We start from the raw sequence: 24,063 nt of genomic DNA, 5'->3' as shown, positions 1-24,063 counted from the left end.
TTTACCTATAAATGGAAGAAAGAAAGGGCAGAAAAATACACAACCAATCTATCGACTTAAAGAAATCTTCATGATATCAGAAAAGGTTCTGTCACTCTTGGCTATGAGAGTAACAATATGTCTGCACTGCCTCCATGAGGTACTTACATGAATTCCTCTCTAATGATACCATTCAAAACACCTCAGGTCACTATCTTTGATTGTTGAATGGATTAATTGCCAGGAAAACTTGAATGCTTCTACATATAAGCATAAAACATGGTAAAATCTTTTGACATGCTATGGCAGCATTTAGTCATCTAAATTAATTTCAAATGAAGGTCCACTCTTGATTTGTCTACATGTATGTATTTAATTTTTCACGTGACTGCACAGTAGAGTTATACATTTTAAGAAACCTTATTTAAGATCTACAGACTACAACCACCATCACGCACAGTGTTAGTTTAGTACTCCATGTTATTGTACGTTGAGTTGAGCGGAGCTGGGAGTTTATTGTCATATGCACAGTAAACAGTCAGTTGCACTGTACAATGAAAATCTTATTCTACATGCCCTTCTGGCCACCAGTATACACAAATTAAACAGAGGAAAATACAATTAAAGTGCTACTAGTCAATAGACAATAAGAAAATAATATGAAAAACTAATTTCCACAATGAACAGTGCTTTGGAAGCATATATAATGCAAATGCTATGAGTAATACATGAACATATAAATCTAATTGTGAGGTTGAAAAATATAATCACAAAAACATATAATACGGAAAACATAATTCAAAAGGTGAACAGAACAAGTAAATCACTGGCTGGACCAATGTGCATAAAATTTCAGAGATTGTGAGGAGGAGAGGTAAAGGATGGGAATCATCTAATTGCTGATCAATCGTCTTGCAGGCCATGATTTCACACTCCTAGAACATCTGCCTGATGGTAGAAGATTGAAAATTCCATTCATTTCAGTTTATTTTTAGATTGTACTCTTCATGGGTGTTTGTGCAGAGCACTGTGGGGAGTTCTCAGGTAAAATACAAATAAAAACTTTACATAATGAGTACACAAAAAGCCACAGATTACTTTAAACAAACAGAAAAACAGTGTCACTTGAAACTGATTAACATAAATGGATCCCAGCAATATTTGTCCATTAATTAATTGCTGGACTATGGCCAGTTGTGATAAAATTTGGAAAACAAAAACTCCAGTCAGAGGCATCCCCAGACAAAAGCAAATGCTGGCGTCTCCACAGTCAGTTATAACTGCCAAAGTCAGACGCAGTCAGAGTCCTGCCTGGACAACTGACCGCCCATCCCCTCCTGGGCATTGTACAGTAAAGTCTGTGATGGGATATCCCTTGATCCATTGATTTCAAGTCTTGCAGCATTGTGGTTGTCTTTGCCATGGCCAGGAATACGGCTTGGCAAAAGGATTTAAACACCCATAAATAAAATCATGTTGTATGGCTTGAGGCTGAATACTGACAGTCTCTGTGTATGTAAATATTTCCCCCAGCTATTTACCTTTCTTTGCTCTTTAAATCACTCTTCATTTCTTTTTTTTCAATTTGAAGTCTCTCACAGATTAGAATCAGCATGGGCTCCAACATTTGGACAGAAGTTGACTCAGAGCTATACTAAACCTAAGAACAACAACATCTATGAGATATTCCATGGAATAACAAAGCAAGATGAAGAACTTATCAAGAAGAATGGCTTCCGACCTTCTGTAGATGGTATGCTAGGAGAAGGGTCCATTTTAGAAGGCCAGAAGATATCAATTAGAAATTGATCAAAGTCAACAATATGCCCTAAAGCTCATGGCGAATGTTAAAATAGTTGTAAAGATTGACATGCAGAGGCATCCAATGCAGAAGAAATCACACTACTGTGGATACGATACAGCCTGGATGCCATCTAACTGTGGAATGGTGCCCAGCAGTTTAGAAGAAGATTGTGTCTGAGATCCCATGAGAATCCAGGTTAAAAAAGTCATGATTCCACCTTCAGTTCAGTAATCAGTAATTCAAGTATCTGTCTTTAGCATTACTTAAGGTTTGTTGGGTCCTGAAATAAAATGATTTTTTACTTTGCATTTGCCTGTTTTTTATCATAGTGAGTGGGATACACCTATTGTCTATTTCCGGAAGCTGTGCTTTAATTTGCGGAAGTGATTAGAGTGATGAGTCTTCTATTCTGACCTCTCAATGCTGTTATTAATTCATCATGGTCTTCAGACAGCTGTAAGATTGAAAAGTTTCAATTCATTTATATATTGGCTGAGCTTGTGTTAGAAAGCCATTTCATTGTCAAATGATGCATCAAAATCTAGAAAAGGTAAACTGTGAGAAACATTTACGTTGTATGTTTTACATACAAAGCTGGAAAAGGATATCCTGAAATTTAGATGCAGTAAGAAATTGAAAAGAACTATACAGTGGATGAATAAGGAGTAAAAGACGAGCTTTAAGTATCCAGAAATTATAAAAGGAGAACTTCTACTTGGATGAAAAAGTCTAGAATCAAACAAGTCATAGGGACCAGATATTATTTATCCTAGTGTGTTTATTTAGGTTAGTGAGTATACATATAAGCTCTTAACATTTATTTTTCAATAATCACTGCACACTGGACAAATTCCTGCAGATTGGAATCTGCAAAATGGTGTCATATTACTATACAGTACAAAAAGGTGAGAGGGCAGTAAATGTATTAAAAAAAATTGAGCATTATGTGGTAGCAACCAATGTATTAGTGAACAGTTAACATGGGTTTAGACGGGGAGATCATATTTCTCTCAAATACTGGAATTCCCTGAGGAAGCAATAGAAGCTGTCAACCTGAGAGCATACAATATTTTATAATGTGAATTTCAGATAGTGTTTGACAGGATCAAACTTAAAGAAGTAGAAATTCAAGGCAGAGGAATAAGAAAGGGCTATTGTTGTGATGGATCTGTGGACATACAATTAAATGAGATAATCTGAGGTGCAACTAAAGTAGGACACATAAATAAGAAAATACAGAAAAGTAGGTTGAAGTGTTAGGAACATACTGTGAGGAATGAATGACAATGAATATGTGGCTAAAAAACTGACAGAAATGGAAGTTCAGTGTAAGAGAAAGAGTGGGAGGCCAATGCAGAGGTTGATTTTTAAAGAAAAAGAAGATCTGAAGGAAATGGGCTTGAATGGGGAGGAGGTGCAGGACCAGGCTGTTTGGAGAAGGTTCATCAGGTACATTGGTCCAACCCAGAAGTGAGAACAGATGAAGAAGAACAAGAAGAAAAAGAAGAAGAAGTTGATGTTAAAAGTCTCTTGGGGATTAGTGCTGGTGCAACTGTTGTTTGTGATATATATACATTACATTTATAAAAATCCAAATAACAAGCTGGTTAAGTTTGCACATGATGTTAAACTAGGTATAATGCAGGTAATGTAGAATCATTCAAATCATTAGAGAGGGAATTGGACAGAATAAAGGGGTGTGGCAAACATGATGTAAATAAAATTTAATGTAATTAAATGTACAGTAATACAAATGCAAAAAAGAAACGTTAGATTTGAATATACTGTACTATAGGAGATTCAACTCGAAAGTACACCTTACGAGCAGGATCTAGGATTCCAGACAGTATACAGAAGGCTAATATTTATAAATAAAACATGTAAATGGGCTCACAAATTACTAACTTCTGTTTTCTAGTAAAAGACACACCCAATCTGAATCTCATTTCGAAACTTAAAACTGAGGAGACAATAGGGCCATCGTTCATGCTGCTGGCACGCTGCCACTCTCTGCACTCCTTGAGGCAACCTGCTTCTTTTCTACTTGTTCACTTGTTTACTTACTGTAGATCTAGGATTCCAGACAGTATACAGAAGGCTAATATTTATAAATAAAACATGTAAATGGGCTCACAAATTACTAACTTCTGTTTTCTAGTAAAAGACACACCCAATCTGAATCTCATTTCGAAACTTAAAACTGAGGAGACAATAGGGCCATCGTTCATGCTGCTGGCACGCTGCCACTCTCTGCACTCCTTGAGGCAACCTGCTCCTTTTCTACTTGTTCACTTGTTTACTTACTGTAGATCTAGGATTCCAGACAGTATACAGAAGGCTAATATTTATAAATAAAACATGTAAATGGGCTCACAAATTACTAACTTCTGTTTTCTAGTAAAAGACACACCCAATCTGAATCTCATTTCGAAACTTAAAACTGAGGTGACAACAGGGTCACCATTCATGCTGCTGGCACGCTGCCACTCTCTGCACTCCTTGAGGCAACCTGCTCCTTTTCTACTTGTTCACTTTTTTACTTACTGTAGATCTAGGATTCCAGACAGTATACAGAAGGCTAATAGGATGTTGGATTAGTTAGCCCAATGTGTGGAGTACTGCCTAAGGTGAAGTCACTCTTTTAAGCCATATAATACACTAGTGAAGCTCCATGTGTAACATTGTGTGCAGTTCTATTCTCTATACTATAAGGTATGAGTTATGATAAAAGACTGAATGAGCTGAACCCTTTAAAATACTTAAAATTAGGATTTATATTGTGGATCCATGCTTTATTTTAAATGAGTTCAAGAAGAACATAGTGACACAGATAAAAATGTGTTACCAATAGATTTCATATAAATATTAAAATGTTCTTCATACAGAGAGCTATAGGCTCATTTGATAAGTTAGTAGTGTGACAGAAGGTTGGACTCAGAGTGCCTTCAAAATTTGATTTAATATCATTCTGAAAAAAGTAGGCAAATAACATTGAAGAGGGTTGAATGGTGTATTATGAATAAATGTGTTCTAATATTTAACATTATGTCTTACTGCTGCCTACATGTGTCTGTGTCTACTGTGTCTACATGTGTTTTTGTTCAGATATGCCATTTTCCTTCTTGATCACAAATTTTGTCTGTGTTAAAGAAACACTCCACTCAAAAATGACAGTTTTTAAATATTCATTTACCCCATTTTCATTGTAGTAATGACTGAGAAAAAAAAATGTAATCTAATGTTTTCATCTGAATGGAGAGAAAAAAAAAGTTCCTGATATATCTGTGGTGACCAGTGTTTGACAACAGCAACCAATATCAAAACATCCTTGAAAAAAATCTTATGTTGCATGTGTTACATAATCCACATCTCAAGGCATGCAGTCATATGCTCATAAAATTGCAAACACGTGTATTTTGTTAAATAAACCTCTTCCAAAACACACTCTGATCAGTCAAAATGGATCATGGTCGATGTGGGCAGGGGATCATGTAAAAACCGGGCAGGGAGTCATGTAAAATCAAACCGGGTGGGGGGGGGGGGGGGGTCATGTAAAAATCGGGCAGTGTGGTTGCAAAGCTGAAACTTAAAGGAATTGACAGAAAGGCACCACCAGGAGAGGGGCCTGTGGCTTAATTTGATTCAACACAGGAAACCTCACCCGGCCTGGACATGGAGAGGATTGACAGACTGATAGCTCTTTCTCGGTTCTGGGGAAGTGGTGCATGTTCTTAGTTGCTAGAGTGAATTTTTTGGTTAATTCCAATAAGAAATGAGACTCCCTCCTGCTAAATAGTTACACAACCCCCAAGTGGTCCGCATCCAACTTCTTAGCAGGACAAGTGGCTTTCAGCCACATGAGATTGAGCAATGACAGGTCTGTGATGCCCTTAGATGTCCGGGGATGCACGCATAGAATGCATAGAATGGATAAACGTGTGTCTACCTGGCAGAGATGTGTGGCTAAGTCATTCAACACTATTTGTGATGGGTAACAGGGCTTTGCAATTGTTCCCCATGAACGAGGAATTTCCATAAGCTCACACTGATTAAGTCCCTTCCCTTTGTACACACCATCAATTACTACTACCGAATGATGGTTTAGTGAGCTTCTCGGATTGACCCAGCCTTGGTTGCTCATGTCCTCTGGCGGACTGCCAAGAAGATTGTTGAACTTGAATATCTAGAGGAAGTAAAAGTCGTAACAAAGTTTCTGCCTGGAGGAGCCCGGGTGGCAGCCGCTACCTTCCCGGGATCTTGTGAAGGACTTCTGAAAAACCTAATATTTTGCAACACAGTAGCGGATTGGGCAAAGAAACAGAATACATAATAAGGCATTCAATGGACAGAATCTCATAATGATTACAACCTCTTAGCCATGTCAGCCAGCATTTGTTGCATCTGGACACAAGGAGAGCATGCATGACTTAGATGACAACTCAGACAAGACGGATGGGCAAGAAAGCGGACCTAAGGATCACGGTTTATGAGCAACAACAAAACTCGCAATATACCTGGAAACAGGCTCTTAACTAGCCAAATATCTCATCATCTAATTAGAGCTGTATGTAGGTTTACAGTTGTTCATATGGAAAAAGACATGCAGGTTATGATTAGTCCAGCGAACTCACAACCGTAGACCTAATTTTGCGCACCCTTGTATATGTGTAATTTTGGTGTAAAATTTTTGACAAATCAATATGCGGACAACAATACAAATTTCCATACCGGAAATTGGGCTACTGTTGGCCGAAGAAGGAGAAGAAGGGGGGGAGACGTGTCTGGAGGCAGGAGGAAGGTAAAGAGAGTGGAACTTTGAATGTTGGCAGTATGACTGGTAAGGGGAGAGAGTTAGCCAATATGATGGAGAAAAGGAAGGTTGATATATTGTGCATGCAAGAGACTAAATGGAAGAGGAGTATGGCCAGGTGGATCGGAGGTGGATTCAAATTGTTCTATCATGATGTGGATAAGAGGAGAAATTCTGAAGGAACAGTATGTCAAGAGTGTTCTGGAAGTGAAAAGAGTATCAGACAAAGTAATGATTATGAAGCTGGAAACTGGAGGTGTGATGATGAATGTTGTTACTGCATATGCCCTGCAAGTTGGGTGTGCAATGGATGAGAAAGAAGATTTTTGGAGTTAGTTATATTAAGTGATGAACAGTGTACCTAAGGGACAGAAAGTGGTGATTGGAGTGGATTTCAATGGACATGTTGGTGAAGGGAACAGAGGAGACGAGGAGGTGATGGGTAGGTACGGTGTCAAGGAGAGGAATGAAGAAGGTCAGAGGATAGTGGATTTTGCCAAAAGGATGGACATGGCTGTGGTGAATACGTATTTTAAGAAGAGGGAGGAACATAGGGTGACGTACAAGAGTGGAGGAAGATGCACACAGGTAGATTACATCCTATGCAGAAGAGTCAATCTGAAGGAGATTGAAGACTGCAAAGTGGTGGCAGGGGAAAGTGTAGTTAAGCAGCATAGGATGGTGGTCTGTAGGATGATGTTGGAGATCAAGAAGAGGAAGAGAGTGAGGGCAGAGCCAAGGATCAAATGGTGGAAGTTGAAAAAGGAAGACTGCAAGGTTGAGTTTAGGGAGAAGGTGAGACAGGCACTGGGTGGCAGTGAAGAATTACCAGACAGCTGGGAAACTACAGCAGATGTAGTAAGGGTGACAGCAAGAAGGGTGGTGGAATGGTGGTGGAATGGGGAAGTACAGGAGAGTATACAGAGGAAGATGATGGCAAAGAACAAGTGGGATAGTCAGAGAGATGCAGAAAGTAGACATCAGCACAAGGAGATAAGGCGCAAGGTGAAGAGAGAGGTGGTGAAGGCTAAAGAAAAGGTGTATGATGAGTTGTATGAGAGGTTGGACACTAAGGAGGGAGAAAAGGGCCTGTACCGAATGATTAGATAGAGGGACCAAGCTGGGAAAGATGTGCAGCAGGTTAGGGCAATAAAGGATAAAGATGGAAACATACTCACAAGTGAGGAGAGTTTGTTGAGCAGATGGAAAGAGTACTTTGTGAGGCTTATGAATGAAGAGAATGAGAGAGAGAAGAAGTTGGATGATGTGGAGATAGTGAATCAGGAAGTGCAATGAATTAGCAAGAAGGAAGTAAGGACAGCTATGAAGAGGATGAAGAATGGAAAAGCTGTTTGTCCAGATGACATACCTGTGGAAGCATGGAGGTGCTTAGGAGAGATGGCAGTGGAGTTTTTAACCAGATTGTTTAATGGAATCTTGGAAAGTGAGAGGATGCCTGAGGAGTGGAGAAGAAGTGTACTGGTGCCGATATTTAAGAATAAGGGGGATATGCAGGACTGTGGTAACTACAGGGGGATAAAATTGATGAGCCACAGCATGAAGTTATGGGAAACATTCGCTTTGATACATGGATGCTTTGGACTGTGAGCACGTTTCCGGGACGAATTATGCTCGCAAACCGAGGTTCCACTGTATGTCCACATATCTTTCAAGTATATTGCAATATTTTTTGTTTTTGTTAGGTTACATTTAGTGAAGATGAGTCCTGAGTGACAACCAGAAGAGGTGTTCTAAGCATAGCCCATTGGAACAAGACTCAGGACATGCCTACTGTATGATGCAATACTGTGTATGGATGGAATGACAATAAAGCCACTTCACTTGACTTGATATGTCAATACAGCCTGTCATGTTGCATTATGAACCACATCCTAAAAAAGCAGAATGAAGCCTTGCATAGCCTTTTTTCCCACCCTCAAAGCATGAAAGTTGCTAGATTTTTCAAATTTGGTGAAAAACAACACTTTCCTATTAAGCAGTTAAACCCTTCTAAAGGTACTGACTGACTGACTTCCTCCCACAAAGTTCTAATTCTAGGGAAACCAGGCTAGCTGACCACAAAAGCCATTTTTGTACTCAAAGTTCCTACCCCATAGTGAAGCTGGGTGGCGCAGTGGGTAGCGCTGCTGCCTCGCAGTTGGGAGATCTGGGGACCTGGGTTCGCTTCCCGGGTCCGCCCTGCGTGGAGTTTGCATGTTCTCCCCATGTCTGCGTGGGTTTCCTCCGGGCGCTCCGGTTTCCTCCCACAGTCCAAAGACATGCAGGTTAGGTGGATTGGTGATTCTAAATTGGCCCTAGTGTGTGCTTGGTGTTTGTGTGTGTTCTGCGGTGGGTTGGCACCCTGCCCGGGATTGGTTCCTGCCTTGTGCCCTGTGTTGGCTGGGATTGGCTCCGGCAGACCCCCGTGACCCTGTGTTCAGATTCAGCGGGTTGGAAAATGGATGGATGGATAGTGAAGCTAGAAAAATAATCATCATAGTTCCTACCCCATAGTGAAGCTAGAAAAATAATCAAATAGTTTTGCTTTACTTAAAAAATTAAATATCAGGATAAAATAAAAGTTGTTTTTACACCAGTAGGATCACCTGTTGAATCCAATATATGCAGCCATCTAACTGAGGTGTACAGGCAGCACCATCCTTAACCATAAATGTGTACAAATCACATTCTTTTGGTTTATAGTTTTGCAGGTTTTCAGATTCCTAAATTATTTTAAACTGTTTGAGGGGGCTCAGATAAGAACTGGGATCCCATCCAGTACTGGTTACTTCCTTATGTCTTATACATCTTGTGTAGGCTTAGGTTGGCTCCGACTCTTTAAATGAAAACAAAGACATACAAAATAAAAGGATGAAAGACTGGTAATCCTAGACAAAAAAGAAAGGTGCTGGCACATTTCCCATTGTTGTTTCTTGCCTCAGGTGTTCTTTTAGGTTTTAATTTCCATTTTGCAGTAAATGAAACTTCATACCCATGTCTCATTTCGAAACTCAAATTTGACACAATAAAAAGACCGCCCTTCACTCCTTAGGCACACCTCAGCTGATTTGACGCCTGAAGGTAAGGCAGTCTTCTTTCAAATTGTATGCTGCTTTACTTGTTCTACTTGTTAAGACTCAGCATTTATGCTTACCTACATCAATGAATAGAAATAATTTTTTATTGTAACTGTATGCTCATTTTCATTGTACATTACATTGTCTTGTGATGAAGCTCCTGAGAATTATGCTTTTAACATTAAGTCTGATAGATACTTGGGTGGTGATATATGTGCTCCTTTACAGCTTCCAAGAGGCATTACCCTAGGTTCTTGTCTATAAGCCGGAGACCAAAAATCATACGAATTTTTAAAATAAAATCGTATCATAGATAAGCCGGACTCATGGATAAGCCGAACGTACTATAACCTATAACTAATAGAAGGGAGGGAGGTCAGTGGTCTCACTCGCACCCATTTAATTTCTTTAAGGGGGGAGAGAGTGTGAGATATTGGCGTCTCTCTCACTCCCCGCATGGCGCGGTTGGAGCGGCCGGAGCGCGTTCTTTCTGCTCTGGGCGTAGCCGAGTCAACACGCGCGCGTAGCGGTCATTTAAATTGTGATTTTATATGTAAGCATATTTAAATATATATCGCGGATTTTTTGCTGGTTCGCGGATTTCTGCGGAAATTGGGTCTTTTAATTTCTGGTACATGCTTCCTCAGTTGGTTTGCCCAGTTGATTTCATACAAGGGACGCTATTGGCAGATGGCTCAGAAGCTACCCAGCTTACTTTCTCTCTCTCTCTCTTGCGCTGACTTTCTCTGATCCTGACGTAGGGGGTGTGAGCAGGGGGGCTGTTCGCACACCTAGACTATACGGACGCTCGTCTAAAAATGCTGAAAGATTATCTTCACGTTGCTATCTTTTGTAAAAATGATTCCTGAAAAGACATGCTGCACAGTGCTTCGCATACTTAAAAGCTCGAAGGGCACGTATTGATTTTTGACTGAAAAACAAACTCTGTCTCTCTCTCTCTCTTCCTGCTCCTGATGGAGGGGGTGTGAGCTGCCGCCTTCAACAGCTTTGTGCCGCGGTGCTTCGCATACTTAAAAGCCAAACAGACATATTGATTTGTTTGCTTCACTCCTTTGAAGAGAAAGATATGTTTGCATTCTTTTAATTGTGAGACGGAACTGTCATCTCTGTCTTGTCATGGAGCACATTTTAAACTTTTGAAAAAGAGACAAATGTTTGTTTGCAGTGTTTGAATAACTTTCCTGTCTCTCTACAACCTCCTGTGTTTCTGCGCAAATCTGTGACCCAAGCATGACAATATAAAAATAACCATATAAACATATGGTTTCTACTTCGCGGATTTTCTTATTTCGCGTGTGGCTCTGCAACGCAACCCCCGCGATGGAGGAGGGATTACTGTATAAACCGGATTTATGTATAAGCCGATATTCTATTTTTTCATTTTCACAACTTTTTTCCTTAGATAAGCCACGGCTTATAGACAAGAACTTAGGGTAGTTCCAATTTTACCTCAGTTGATATCTTTGCACTATTTGCTTCAGTTTTCTCCTAGTTTTCTAGTTTCTGGAAGCACACTTCAGTTTACTGTTTAGATTTGAGTGAGTGGTATAACTTAACATATGCATTTGTGTTTGTGTGTGTGTATCCTATGATGGAATGGCATCCAGTCCAGGGTTTGTTCCTGTGTTGTACCTGAAGCTACTGGGATAGGTTCCAGCTGCCTGTGTAATTGAAAAATATTTTCAGAAAGTTGATGGTTGTATACCTATCTGAAATGAAGGGTTAGAATATCTATGTAAAACTATTAATGTAACATGGCAGGATAGAGTTAAATATTTAATTTTGAATCTACAACCCCAACACGAGAAATCCCTGACCTTGTCACTGATAAATCCAATCACTAATAAAAGCCAGGTTTTTGGTAAGAGATGGGATCTTCTCTAAGGTTTGATTGAGATTTCCATGATAAACCATTTGTAAATCTAAAGTATTTCAGTATATGCATGAACCAAAGGCATAAAGAGAAAGTCATGCTGAAGAAGGCCAGTGCCTGAAAAACATTTAATATATATATATATATTTTTAGAAAATATATTACTACCACTATGAATGTATTTTAAAATATGTTACAATATACTTAAAGCATAAATATACTACAAGAACTTGCAGTTTACTGAATTAACTATAAAACAGGTAACTTGTTACAGTTTTAATGAATATTGAAATATATTTTACAAAAATATAAAAATATTTTTCTCAATATATTTTTAAAACTAGGAATATCATAGATATTTCAGTTTATTTTTTTATATTAACTTTCCACTAATAGAAAATTTGTTTACTAACAGAAAATTAAAAATTAAAGATATGTCTGGAAACTAATATTGAAGAGATATCTTGTACATATAACAAATTGCTAAATTTTTAAACAGTTTTCCTTGAAATGTCACTAAACCTCATCCTTTCAGTACTGCTGTTTCAGAATCAAATCAAAAACCTCACATCCTGCTTGTTCTGACATCAATAAACTGGATTCATTGGGAAGCAGGGCTGCTGTATGAATGCTTAGGCTGCTGGTGCCACTAGCATCTCGATCAGAGAACAGCACTGGTGTTTTCAACAGTGTGATTCAAGAGTAGGGTGTGTCTCACCATTAGCATTTCCAGCAGCACGATCAGGAATCTGCATCAGTTTTTGGGGGGCAAAAATATCTGGAGGGTCTTAGCTACCCATACATACAGCCTTGATGGGAAATGTGTTTATTATTTTCTAGGTAAAAATAAAAGCCAAACATGATCACAGAACATAGAACTGAACACATTATACTGAATGTCTTATATTCAGTGCATTTACAAACACATTTGTCACGATATATTAAGGGAGGGCGGCACGGTGGCGCAGTGGGTAGCGCTGCTGCCTCGCAGTTGGGAGATCTGGGGACCTGGGTTCGCTTCCCAGGTCCTCCCTGCGTGGAGTTTGCATGTTCTCCCCGTGTCTGCGTGGGTTTCCTCCGGGCACTCCGGTTTCCTCCCACAGTCCAAAGACATGCAGGTTAGGTGGATTGGCGATTCTAAATTGGCCCTAGTGTGTGCTTGGTGTGTGGGTGTGTTTGTGTGTGTCCTGCGGTGGGTTGGCACCCTGCCCAGGATTGTTTCCTGCCTTGTGCCCTGTGTTGGCTGGGATTGGCTCCAGCAGACCCCCGTGACCCTGTGTTCGGATTCAGCGGGTTGGAAAATGGATGGATGGATATTAAGGGAGGTACATTTTTTTACATTTTAACTATTATATTAAAAATATATGTTTGAACTATATATTTGAAGTACATATATTGTACATTATATTGCAAGATATGTATGCATATTGTTTTGGGAGAATTGCAAGGAAAGGAGAGAAATGGCATGTAAAAGAAAGGTGGTGAATGTCTTACTGTTATACATTAAGAGCTTTATTGCTATACCAGATTTTATCTTTCCAAAAACGAGCAAATAAAATGATAATTTATGTTTATGGGCACAGCAGATAATTTTTTAAGGCACAACAGCAAGGACTTGTCAAATTTCACAGACCTGGCAATAAATTTAAGCATGTTTATTAAAGTTACTTTGCTCATAAATTCTTGGTTTTGTTCTCATCAATCTGGGCTTTACTAGAGATAACAAAAACTTTTGTGTGAGTGGCTTCTATTGATATACTAAATGACTGTCATCACTTATAAATGGACACAAGTGATTCCATAGTAGGGTGGAAAAATTACACAACCAATATAATGACTTAAGCAAATCTTTCATAATCCAGGAAAGATTCTGTCATTCTTAGCTGCAGGTCTAACAGTATGTCTGCACTGCCTTCATTAGGTGCTTATATCAATTCCTTCCCTACTGAAACCATCTCCAAAACTTGAGGTCACTGTTTTAGATCCTTTAATGGGTTAACTCCATGAAAACTAGGTTGCTTCCACTGGTGCTTTGATATAAGTATAAAACTTGGTACAGTAAACAGTTAGTTGCACTGTACTATGAAAATCTTACTCTATGTACTTTTCTGGTCATGAGTATACACAAATTAAACACAGGACAACGTATTAATGTGCTAATAGTCAACAACCAACAAGAAAATAATAAGAAAACTTAATTTCCACAATAAATACAGCAGTACAATGGAAGCATACAGTATATAGTGCAAATATTATGAGTACTATGTGAACATATACAGTAAATCTGATAGTGAGGTTGAAACATTTGGTCCAATAACAATCTGTAATACAGATTCATAATTCAAAAGGTGAATAGATTAGGTAAATCTGGACCAATGTGCATGGAAATTCAGATATTGTGAGAGGAAGAGGTAAATGATGGGAATCATTCATCAAATTGCTGTTCCATCATTTTGCAGGTCATGATTAAACACATCTATAGCATCTGCTTAATGGTAGAACACTAAAATTCTATTTAATTCAGTTTATTTTTAGATTGTGTTTTTCATGAGTGTGGGAGCAAATCGCTGGGGCGATTTCTTCAGTAAAACGCAAACAAAAAACTTAACATAATAAATTACATAAAGCCACAGATTTGTTTAAGCAGACAGAAAGTACTTTGAAACTGATTGACATAAATGAACCACAGCAACATCTATCCATTAATTAACTGTTGAACTGTTGGTAACAAAAAGAGAAAATCAAAAACTCCAGTCGGAGGCATCCCCAGACAAATGAAAATGCTGGTGGCTCCACAGTCAGTTATAACAGTGAAAGTGAGACACAGTCAGAGTCCTGCCAGGCCAACTGGCTCTCCATCCCCACCTGGGCATTATACAGTAAAGTCTGTGAGGGGATTTCCTTTGATCCATTGATTTCAAGTCTTCCAGCATCATGGGTGTCTTTGCCAAGGGCAGCAATATAGCTTGGCAAAATATTTAAACACCCATAAATAAAATCATGTTGCATGGCTAGAGACAGAATATTGACAGTCTTGGTGTGTGTAAACGCCATTTACCTTTCTTTGCTCTTATTTCATTTTTCAGATTACACTCCTTCACACTTTAAAACCAGCATGGCCACTGACGTTTGGGCAGAGTTTGATTCCATTATTTACACTCCTACGAATCTCCAGAGCTTCACTGAACCTAAGGACAACAATGTCTATGTGATGTTCCATGGAACAACAAGGGAAAATGCACAACTCATCAAAAGGAATGGCTTCCGACCTTCTCAAGATGGCATGCTGGGAAAGGGAGTCTATGTTAGCCGTGACATTCAGAAGGCCAGCAGATATCCAATAGAAGTTGAACCGAGTAAACGGGTTATCCTCAAGCTCAATGTAAATGTGGGAAAAGTTGTAAAGATCGACAGGCAGGGGCATCCATGGCAGAAGTCATGGCACTCCCATGGATACGATACAGCCTGGGTGCCACCTAACTGTGGAATGGTGCCCAGTGGCTTAGAAGAAGATTGCATCTGGGATCCAAGTAGAATTCGAGTTATAGAAGTCATGGCTCCATCTTCAGTTCCTGTTTCCCATTATAGTGAGTGGCATGCCAATTATCTGTTTCAGAAAGTTGTTATTTATTTTTGAGGAAGTGATTAGAGTAGTGGGTCTTCTCTCCTGACCTCCCAATGCTGTTATTTATCCATCAGGGTCATTAGACATTTTTAACATTGAAAAGTTTCAACACATTTACATAATGACTCAATCTATGTCTAATATCTCTTTTACTGCCAAGTGATGCAACAAAATCTGAAACAGGTAAACTGGAATACATGTTTACATTGTATGTTATACATACAATGCTGTGATCATCCTGAGATTTAGAAGTATTAAGAAATTGAAAAGAACTATGCAGTGTATAAACAAAGAGTGAAAAAGTATCGGGCGGTATGGTGGTGCAGTGGTAGCGCTGCTGCCTCGCAGTTGGGAGACCTGGGGACCTGGGTTTGCTTCCCAGGTCCTCCCTGCGTGGAGTTTGCATGTTCTCCCCGTGTCTGCGTGGGTTTCCTCCAGGCGCTCCGGTTTCCTCCCGCAGTCCAAAGACATGCAGGTTAGGTGGATTGCCGATTCTAAATTGGCCCTAGTGTGTGCTTGGTGTTTGTGTGTGTGTCCTGTGGTGGGTTGGCACCCTGCCCAGGATTGGTTCCTGCCCTGTGTTGGCTGGGATTGGCTCCAGCAGACCCCCGTGACCCTGTGTTCGGATTCAGTGGGTTGGAAAATGGATGGATGAAAAAGAAGCTTTAGGTATTCAGAACTCCTGGAATGAGAAGTTCTGCTTAGATTTAAAAGTCAAAAAGACCAAAACACAAGAAAGAAAATTGTGCAAGACTCTAGACACAAGTTTGTGACAGTTTGTGACTGTGCTTAAGTAGGTTGGTGAATATGTACATAAGCTCTTGTCATGTATTTTTCAAAAATCACTGTGCACTGGAGAAATTCCTGGAGGAAACTATGAAAGCTCTCAAACAGAGAGCATGCAATATTTTATATTGTGAAATTCAGATAGTGTTTAACAAGATCAAACTTTAAAAAATAGAAATCCAAGGCACAGGAATAATAAAGGGTTATTGCTGAGATATATCTGTGGAGATACAAAGATTGTTAGAATAAGATATGAGATACAACAAAACTAGAAAAGGTGTCTAAGAAAGTACAAGGAAGTAGGTTGAATTTGTATGGACATATGATGGGGAGAAACAATGAATATGCAGGCAAAGAGCAATGGAAGTAGAAAGTGTAGGAGGCTGAACCTTAGGAAGGATGAATAAAGTAAGCAAAGACTTGAAGGAAAAGGCTCTGACTAGGGTCAAGGTGCAGGACCAAGCCATATGCAGAGGGTTGATCAGGCACATTGACTCAATAAACACGTGTGAAGAGGGATAAGAAGAAGTACAAGTAGTTGATGTTAAAAATCTTTTGAGGATCAGTGCTGGGGCCACTGCATTTTCTGATATATACAAATTATATTTATAAAAATATAAATAACAAGCTGGTTAAGTTTGCACATGATGCTAAAGTAGCTATAATGCAGGTAATCTAGAATCAGTCAAACCATTATAAAGGGAACAAGACAGAATTCAGGCTTTTGGTAAACATGAGGTAAATAAAATTTAATTTAACTAAATGTACAGTAATATACTTATAAAACAGAAATGTTAGATTCAAATATACTGTACTATAGGACATTCAACTCAAAAATACACCTTACCAGAAGAAACTAGGAGCCCAGACAGTGTACAAAAGTCTAATAGGATGTTGGATTATTTAGCCCAGTGTGCAGAGTACAAGTTAAATTGAGGTCACTCTTAAACCATATAATACACAAGTGAAGCTCAATGCATGTAGTTTTGGTCTTCATGCTTTAAGGTATGAGTTATGACAAAATACTGAAGGAGCTGAACCCTTTGTAATGCTTAACATTAGGAAGGGAATTAGTATGGTGGATCCAAGCTTTTATTTTTAAATTAAAAACACATTGACACAGATAAAAACATGGTTACAGATACTGTAGATTTCAACAAACGTTAAAATGCTGCTCTTCATACACAGAACTATAGACTCATGGGATAAGTTAATAGTGTGGTAGAATGGTCTGTAATTAATAGATTTGTTCTAATGTTCAGCATTATTTCTGAACATTAGAACAAATCTATCAATTATCAATGTACTACATACCGTCCTTGGTGGTATTGGTGTGAAAGATATTGCATTGAATTCCATATTAAGGCAGTATTCAGTAAGGTTAGAAAAGTGATTTAAAGTTGATTCATTCAAAGCTAAACTCTGCTAAAAACTTTGAATCTCCATTAGTATCAAAGCCTCAAATTATCAGTGTCAACGCAAAGTGGTTAATAAAAGAAAAAGCAGCATTTTATACCTTTGATGAACAGCGATGTTTGTCAATGTTCGTATTTAAACTTTGTGAACACTGATGAAATTGTCCTGGAGCAGCAGAGTGGCTGATGGGAATTGAAATCCCCACTTAGATGTGACAGAAAAGACGGAGGTGGTGATGGTAGGGTAATATATTTTGCATAGTTTTATTACTGGATGATTTGTACAAAACTTTCCATGGTCATAGCCCGCTGCCTGGCAAGCATTTGCTGAACACGTCATCTTTGCATTATAAATATAGATAAGTATTTCAATTGTGAAATAAATGCATAATTAAGCAAAAATTACCTAATTTTTATAAAATAAAATGTCTTCATTTTATTTTGGTTGAACAATGTGGCTATCATACATTTAATTATTAAAGATTTTAAAACAAAATAGCTTTATAATGCCATTTTATATTTCTCAATACAACTTTTTCAGACAGCACATTTGAATATAGCTCTTTTAAGGCTAGCGCTATTTATTTCAGCATGCATCTGTTCATGATGGTTTTGTCACGTGTCAATCAAGACCAAAGAGACTGAACATTTTCCTATTAGTTAGTTATTTTTTATTGATTAGTTTTACCAAATATCTTCTTACATTAAAACTGCCCAAAACATTGACACAGTAACAGCTGCGATATATAGTTTAGCACAGATACATAGAAATAAATTAATATATTGCAATTGTACTGAACAATGAAGGTATTTATTAAATGATAGCAACTGTACATTATTATTAAATGATTATAGACTGTACATGAAAAGCCTAATGACCTAGTTATGCTGTTATGATCTATGGAAAATTCCTCATTAAAAAACAAATGAGCACTAAACACAAGACGCTTCTACTCTGGTACTCTTCCCCCTCTTTAATGTAATGTTGCAGGCATCTTGATTTGACCCTTCTTACTGTCACACTGTCATGCTCTCCCTCCACGATCCACCATGAACAACTAACAACTAATACGTGGTGCCACTTTATATTTTGTCTACGAAAATCTCCACTTGTCTCCTTCTCAAACATCAACGTCACAATGGACTGCTGTCATTTGTGAATAATGGCATCGGCAGGGTCATTAAAGACTGTGTAAAAATACAAATCATTTAGAGCATCAGAGCACAGGTCAATCCTTTTAGATGACGCTGATGTGTGTGGCCAATGGTGTTGTGCAATCAGCCATTCTGATAAGGGCACACTAATTAGCAGGAGTGACATTGAGACACCTCACCTGTGGCAGAAACTGCAGCTTTCATTGTGGCTACAAAATGCACGATATATTGTGAACTGTATCATGTTACTTGTCCTCAGCCCTGACAGACAAAGCAGCCAGCAGTTCTCCAGCTAGCTTTTTTCCAATTACATCTGTGTGTGTTCATCATGCACGGTTTGATTTAATAAAACACTTAATAGAAAAATGTGACAGACTGAAAATGATCTGTTTTAGGCTTCAAATCATTTGGATGATATCCTTGGGAAAGGAAAAAAATCTACGATATAAAAGCCTTACATTGCACAGACTAACAAGCCATAAAATTAAATAAGGTCTGAGATTGGCAATGATTGGTTTCTAATTAAGCAATTGGGTTGGAATGAAAACCTGTAGCCACTGCGGCTCACCAGGACCGACATTGCCTACCCCTTGTTTTACATCTTATTGCTAATAAGGAGCAATTAAAACACTGAATGCAGCAGTTTAAGATTGAAATAAGCAATTAAGGTTGGAGAACCTTAACAAGCGAGACCACTAAAATGAAGCATTAAAATGTCACTTAAGCAATATGTGCTTCATCAGCAATAATTGAGTTCTCGTTAAGGAACTGGGTTGGAACAAAAACCTGCACCTACTGTGGCACTCCAGGACCGACGTTGCCTACCCCTGATTTAAAAGCAGTAAAATGTGTAGAAATGTGTTCTCTTTCTATTTTGTCTGCAAATAGTCCTATCGATCTTTGCAGCCTGAAGCCCCCAGTCAAGAGATAGCAACAATAGCATCAAAAGCAGCAAGGTCAGCCTATTGGCCTTTGCCTTGATTAAAAAGTGACGAAACCATCATAACAAGAGGCATTCTGAAGTAAATAGCACTGACATCAAAAAGAGCCATTGGGAGATATGCTCTTTGGAAAAGTCACCTTCTAAAGTAAAAAGGGACTGATTTTTTTTTAAATAAAACAATGTAACTACATTAGTAAACCAAAATAAAATGACAACATTTGTATTTCATAGTAATGTTTATGTAACTACACTTATTTTAAACAATTATTGACTCAATTAGGCACAAATGGTATTCCATAATTTTTTTCCATCATGCATTAATTAATTTTCTATAGATTATTTGTAGAGACAATGCAAATTTATGGGATATGATTAGCAGTCATTTTTAATAAAAGGGGTGTTCAGTAATTTATCTACCTGAGTATGAAAGAAAGTAGCACATATGTTGAAACAAGTCTGGGCATATTGTGACATATGTCAAGGTTACTGATGCACAGTTGTGGCTCAGTGTGAGTGCGAGACAGGAGGTCAGGAGAGTCAAGTTGGTTTGTCCACGACAAGGTGCCAGTTCATATGTCATGTCAATCACAGGCTGCCATCCGAGAATGTGGGTTCCAGAAGCTGAACCATCCACTCTACAGTCCTGACCTGGCTCCCTCAGATTATTTACCGTTCCGAGTTTTCAAGAAATCTCTCTGTGGACAGCGGTTTTCAAGTGATGAAGACATCAAGGCAGGTGTCCTGGTTTGAAGATCAAAACAGATCTTTTTTCAAAGTAGTTAAAGTCATTGCAGGAAAAGTGGAAGAAGTGTATGGAGCTATCAGGGTACTATATTGAAAAATAAAAATAAAAAATTTTGAAAACGCTTTTCGTTCCTACTGAAGTAGATAAATTATTGAATGCCCCTCGTATTTAATTTTTCTAAAAAACTACTCTTCATGCAAGAAAATGAACTTATACTAACTGAGTTTATACTATGCCAATTTAAATAATGCTGCATTATACCTTTATACAGTATATTCCTAATTTCACTGGAATATAAAAAAATAATAGTTACTAGAAATAACTGTGCATTGTAACTGTATTCTTATTTTTATTCTCTTTTATCTTGTAATGAAGTTGGCTGAGAATTATGCTTTTTAACATTAAGTCTGATAGACTGGTGGATGTTGACACAAATGCTGCCTAACAGCTCCAGTGGTATGAGTTCAAATTCTACCTCAGTTTATATCTTTGCCCTGTTTGCCATTTGTATTTGCTTTTGTTTTCCCCTTATTTTCTAGTTTCTGGAAGGGAACTTCAGGTTACTATTCAGATATGAGCAAGTGGTATACCTGAACATTTGCATCTCTATGCGTGTGTGTATATCCTATGATGGAATGGCATTTTGTCCAGGTTTTTTTCCTGCTTTGTACCTGATGCTACCGGGGTAGTGTCCTGATGCTTGTGTAATGGAATAACATGTTTAGATTGTCGATGGTTGTAAAACTATTTAATACAAAGAATTCGATTTCTTGGTAAAACTGATAATGTAGCATGGCCAGGTAGAGGTCGGAGCGGAGGGGGGCGTTTCACTGCCCGCCCAGCACACACGGCTGGTAATGCTGCAAGCAGTGACCCGATTGTGGCTGAATGGAAGTCATTGAGGGTGAACGGGGTGGCAGGGGTAGCATTGTAGTGTGCCTCGGATGGCTGCCTGTTGAATTGGGGTTGGGCGATTCACTACCCGCCTTTGGCCGGACTGTGTTCGTTCTCGGTGGGTGGATGCTGCAGGTAGCATATTGTAGTGGAAGTGACTGTGAGGTGGGCTGGTGATGAACTTCCCCCTAGCCGCCCCCAGTCATTCTCAATAGCAAGCCTGCTTGTACTGTTACGCACATAGCAGGAAGTTGTCTCTTGTCAGTACATCAGACGTGTTGACGGGTGCCTTCGATAGCGTGCATAACGCTGTGCAGAAGAGCTCATCTTAACCTTTTGTCTTCACCCTTCAAGAATGTCTCTGAAACACAAATCTGGTGCAAGTGCTGGTGATACAGTAAAGAAGAGAAAAACCATCACCATTGAAAATAAAGTAGAAATAATAAAAAGGTCAGAGAGTAGTGAAACTCCATCATTCATTGGCAGAGCACTTGGTTACAGTCGGTTAACAATAACATTTATTAAAATAATGTACCTGTTCCGACTTACATACAAATTCAACTTAAGTACAAACCTACAGTCCCTATCTCGTATGTAACCTGGGGACTGCCTGTATTTGTCTTTTTTGTATATTAAATTTCCACTAATAGAACATTAATTTAGTATCAGATACCCTAATATTGTAGATTTATCTGGAAGCTAATATGGAAGAGATATACATATAACAAACTGGCTAACTTCTTAAACAGTTTTCTTTGAAATGTCAATAAATATCAAGTTTCAGTAATCCTGTTTCAGAATCAAATCAAATACTTCACATCCTACTTGTTCTGACATCAATAAATTGGATTCATTGGGAAGCAGGGCCACTGTTTGAATGCTTATAAAATAATAAATACAAAGTGCAATGGAAGCATACAGTATATATTGCAAATATTATTAGCACTAGTGAGGTTGAAACATTTGATCTAATAACAACCTATAATACAGCTATCATAATTCAAAGGTGAATAGAGTAAGTAAATTACTGACTGGACCAATGTGCAAGGAAATTCAGATATTGTGAAAGGTAAATGATGGGAATCATTCATCAAATTGCTATTCCATCGTTTTGGAAGCCATGATTTCACACTTCTATAGCATCTGAATAATAGTAGAAGATTAAAATTCCATTTAATTCAGTTTATTTTTAGATTATGCTCTTTATGAGAATGGGAGCAAAGCACTGGTGCAAGTTCTATGTTAAAACGCAAATACAAACTTTACATAATGAGTACACATAAAGCCACAGATTTGTTTAAGCAGACAGAAAACAAAGTAGTTTGAAACTGACTGACAATAATTGTTGAATTATGACCAGTTGGTAACAAAAAGAGGCATTCCCAGATAAAAGCAAATGCTGGCAGCCTCCCAGTCAGTTATAACAGTCAAAGTGAGACACAGTCAGAGTCCTGCCAGGCTGACTGGCTCTCCATCCCCACCTGGGCATTATAGAGTAAAGTCTGTGAGGGGATTTCCTTTGATCCATTGATTTTAAGTCTTCCAATATCATGGGTGTCTTTTCCAAGGGCAGAAATACGGCTTGGCAAAAAGATTTAAACACCCATAAGTAAAATCATTTGGCATGGGTAGAGACAGAATATTGATAGTCTCAGTATGTGTAAATATCCTCCCTTGCCATTTACCTTTCTTTTCTCTTATTTCTTTTTTCAGATTACACTCCTTCACACTTTAAAACCACTGACTTTTGGGCAGAGTTTGATTCCAATGTTTACATTCCTACGGATCTCCAGAGCTTCACTGAACCTAAGGAAAACAATATCTATGTGATGTTCCATGGAACAACAAGGGAAAATGCACAACTCATCAAAAGGAATGGCTTCCGACCTTCTCAAGATGGCATGCTGGGAAAGGGAGTCTATGTTAGCCGTGACATTCAGAAGGCCAGCAGATATCCAATAGAAGTTGATCCGAGTCAACGGGTTGTTCTCAAGCTCAATGTAAATGTGGGAAAAGTTGTAAAGATTGACAGGCAGGGGCATCCACTGCAGAAGTCATGGCACTCCCATGGATACGATACAGCCTGGGTGCCACCTAACTGTGGAATGGTACCCAGTGGCTTAGAAGAAGATTGTATCTGGGATCCAAGTAGAATCCGAGTTATAGAAGTCATGGCTCCAACTTTTAGTTAATTAGCTAATCCATATTCAGTAATTTAAGTAATTTAAAGTAATTTGTGAATTTCCCATTGGGATTAATAAAGTATCTATCTATCTATCTATCTATCTATCTATCTATCTATCTATCTATCTATCTATCTATCTATCTATCTATCTATCTATCTATCTATCTATCTATCTAAAGCATCTGTCTTTAGCTACTGAGAGAATTTTATATGTAGAGCATTACTGACAGATTGTTGTTCCTGAAATAAAGAGATATTTTACTTTACACTTGTCTGTTTCTTATTGTTGTAAGAGGCATGCCAATGATCTGTTTCAGAAAGTTGTTCTTTCATTTGAAGAAGTGAATAGAGTGGTGTGTCTTCTCTCCAGACCACTCATTACTGTTATTAATCCATGAGGTTCATCAGACAGTTGTCACACTGAAAATGTCGAACACATTTACATGTTGACTGAGTTTGTGTCCAAAATACCTGTTACTGCTAAGTGATGCAAAAATCTGAAAATGGAAACTGGGATATAAACTTTTACATTGTATGTGTTACATACAATGCTGGAAAATATTGTCTTGAAATTTAGAAGCATTAAGAAATTAAAAAGAACAATGCAATGGATGAACAAGGAGTAAAAATATGAAGCTTTAGGTATTCAGTTATTGAGGAAAGAGAAGTACTGCTTGGATTAAAAAGTCTAAAATCAAACGAATGATAGGGAGCAGATAATATTTATCTTAATTTACTGTAATAATAGAAA

At 38.3% G+C, this 24,063-nt stretch overlaps 1 protein-coding gene across 1 annotated transcript; it reads left to right on the top strand.

Annotated features, from left to right (window-relative positions):
* The first annotated feature begins 9,653 nt into the window (after positions 1 to 9,653).
* LOC114651557 (uncharacterized) lies at positions 9,654 to 23,319 on the top strand. Its single transcript, XM_028801365.2, has 3 exons — positions 9,654 to 9,674; positions 14,651 to 15,151; positions 22,841 to 23,319. Exons 2-3 carry the CDS (start codon positions 14,680 to 14,682, stop codon positions 23,317 to 23,319), a joined length of 951 nt encoding a protein of 316 aa, XP_028657198.2. The 5' UTR covers positions 9,654 to 9,674; positions 14,651 to 14,679.
* Positions 23,320 to 24,063: the final 744 nt, after the last annotated feature.

Source organism: Erpetoichthys calabaricus, chromosome 5 (genome assembly GCF_900747795.2).
Source record: "Erpetoichthys calabaricus chromosome 5, fErpCal1.3, whole genome shotgun sequence".
Lineage (NCBI taxonomy): Eukaryota > Metazoa > Chordata > Cladistia > Polypteriformes > Polypteridae > Erpetoichthys > Erpetoichthys calabaricus.
This window is presented reverse-complemented; position numbering and strand designations above follow the sequence as displayed.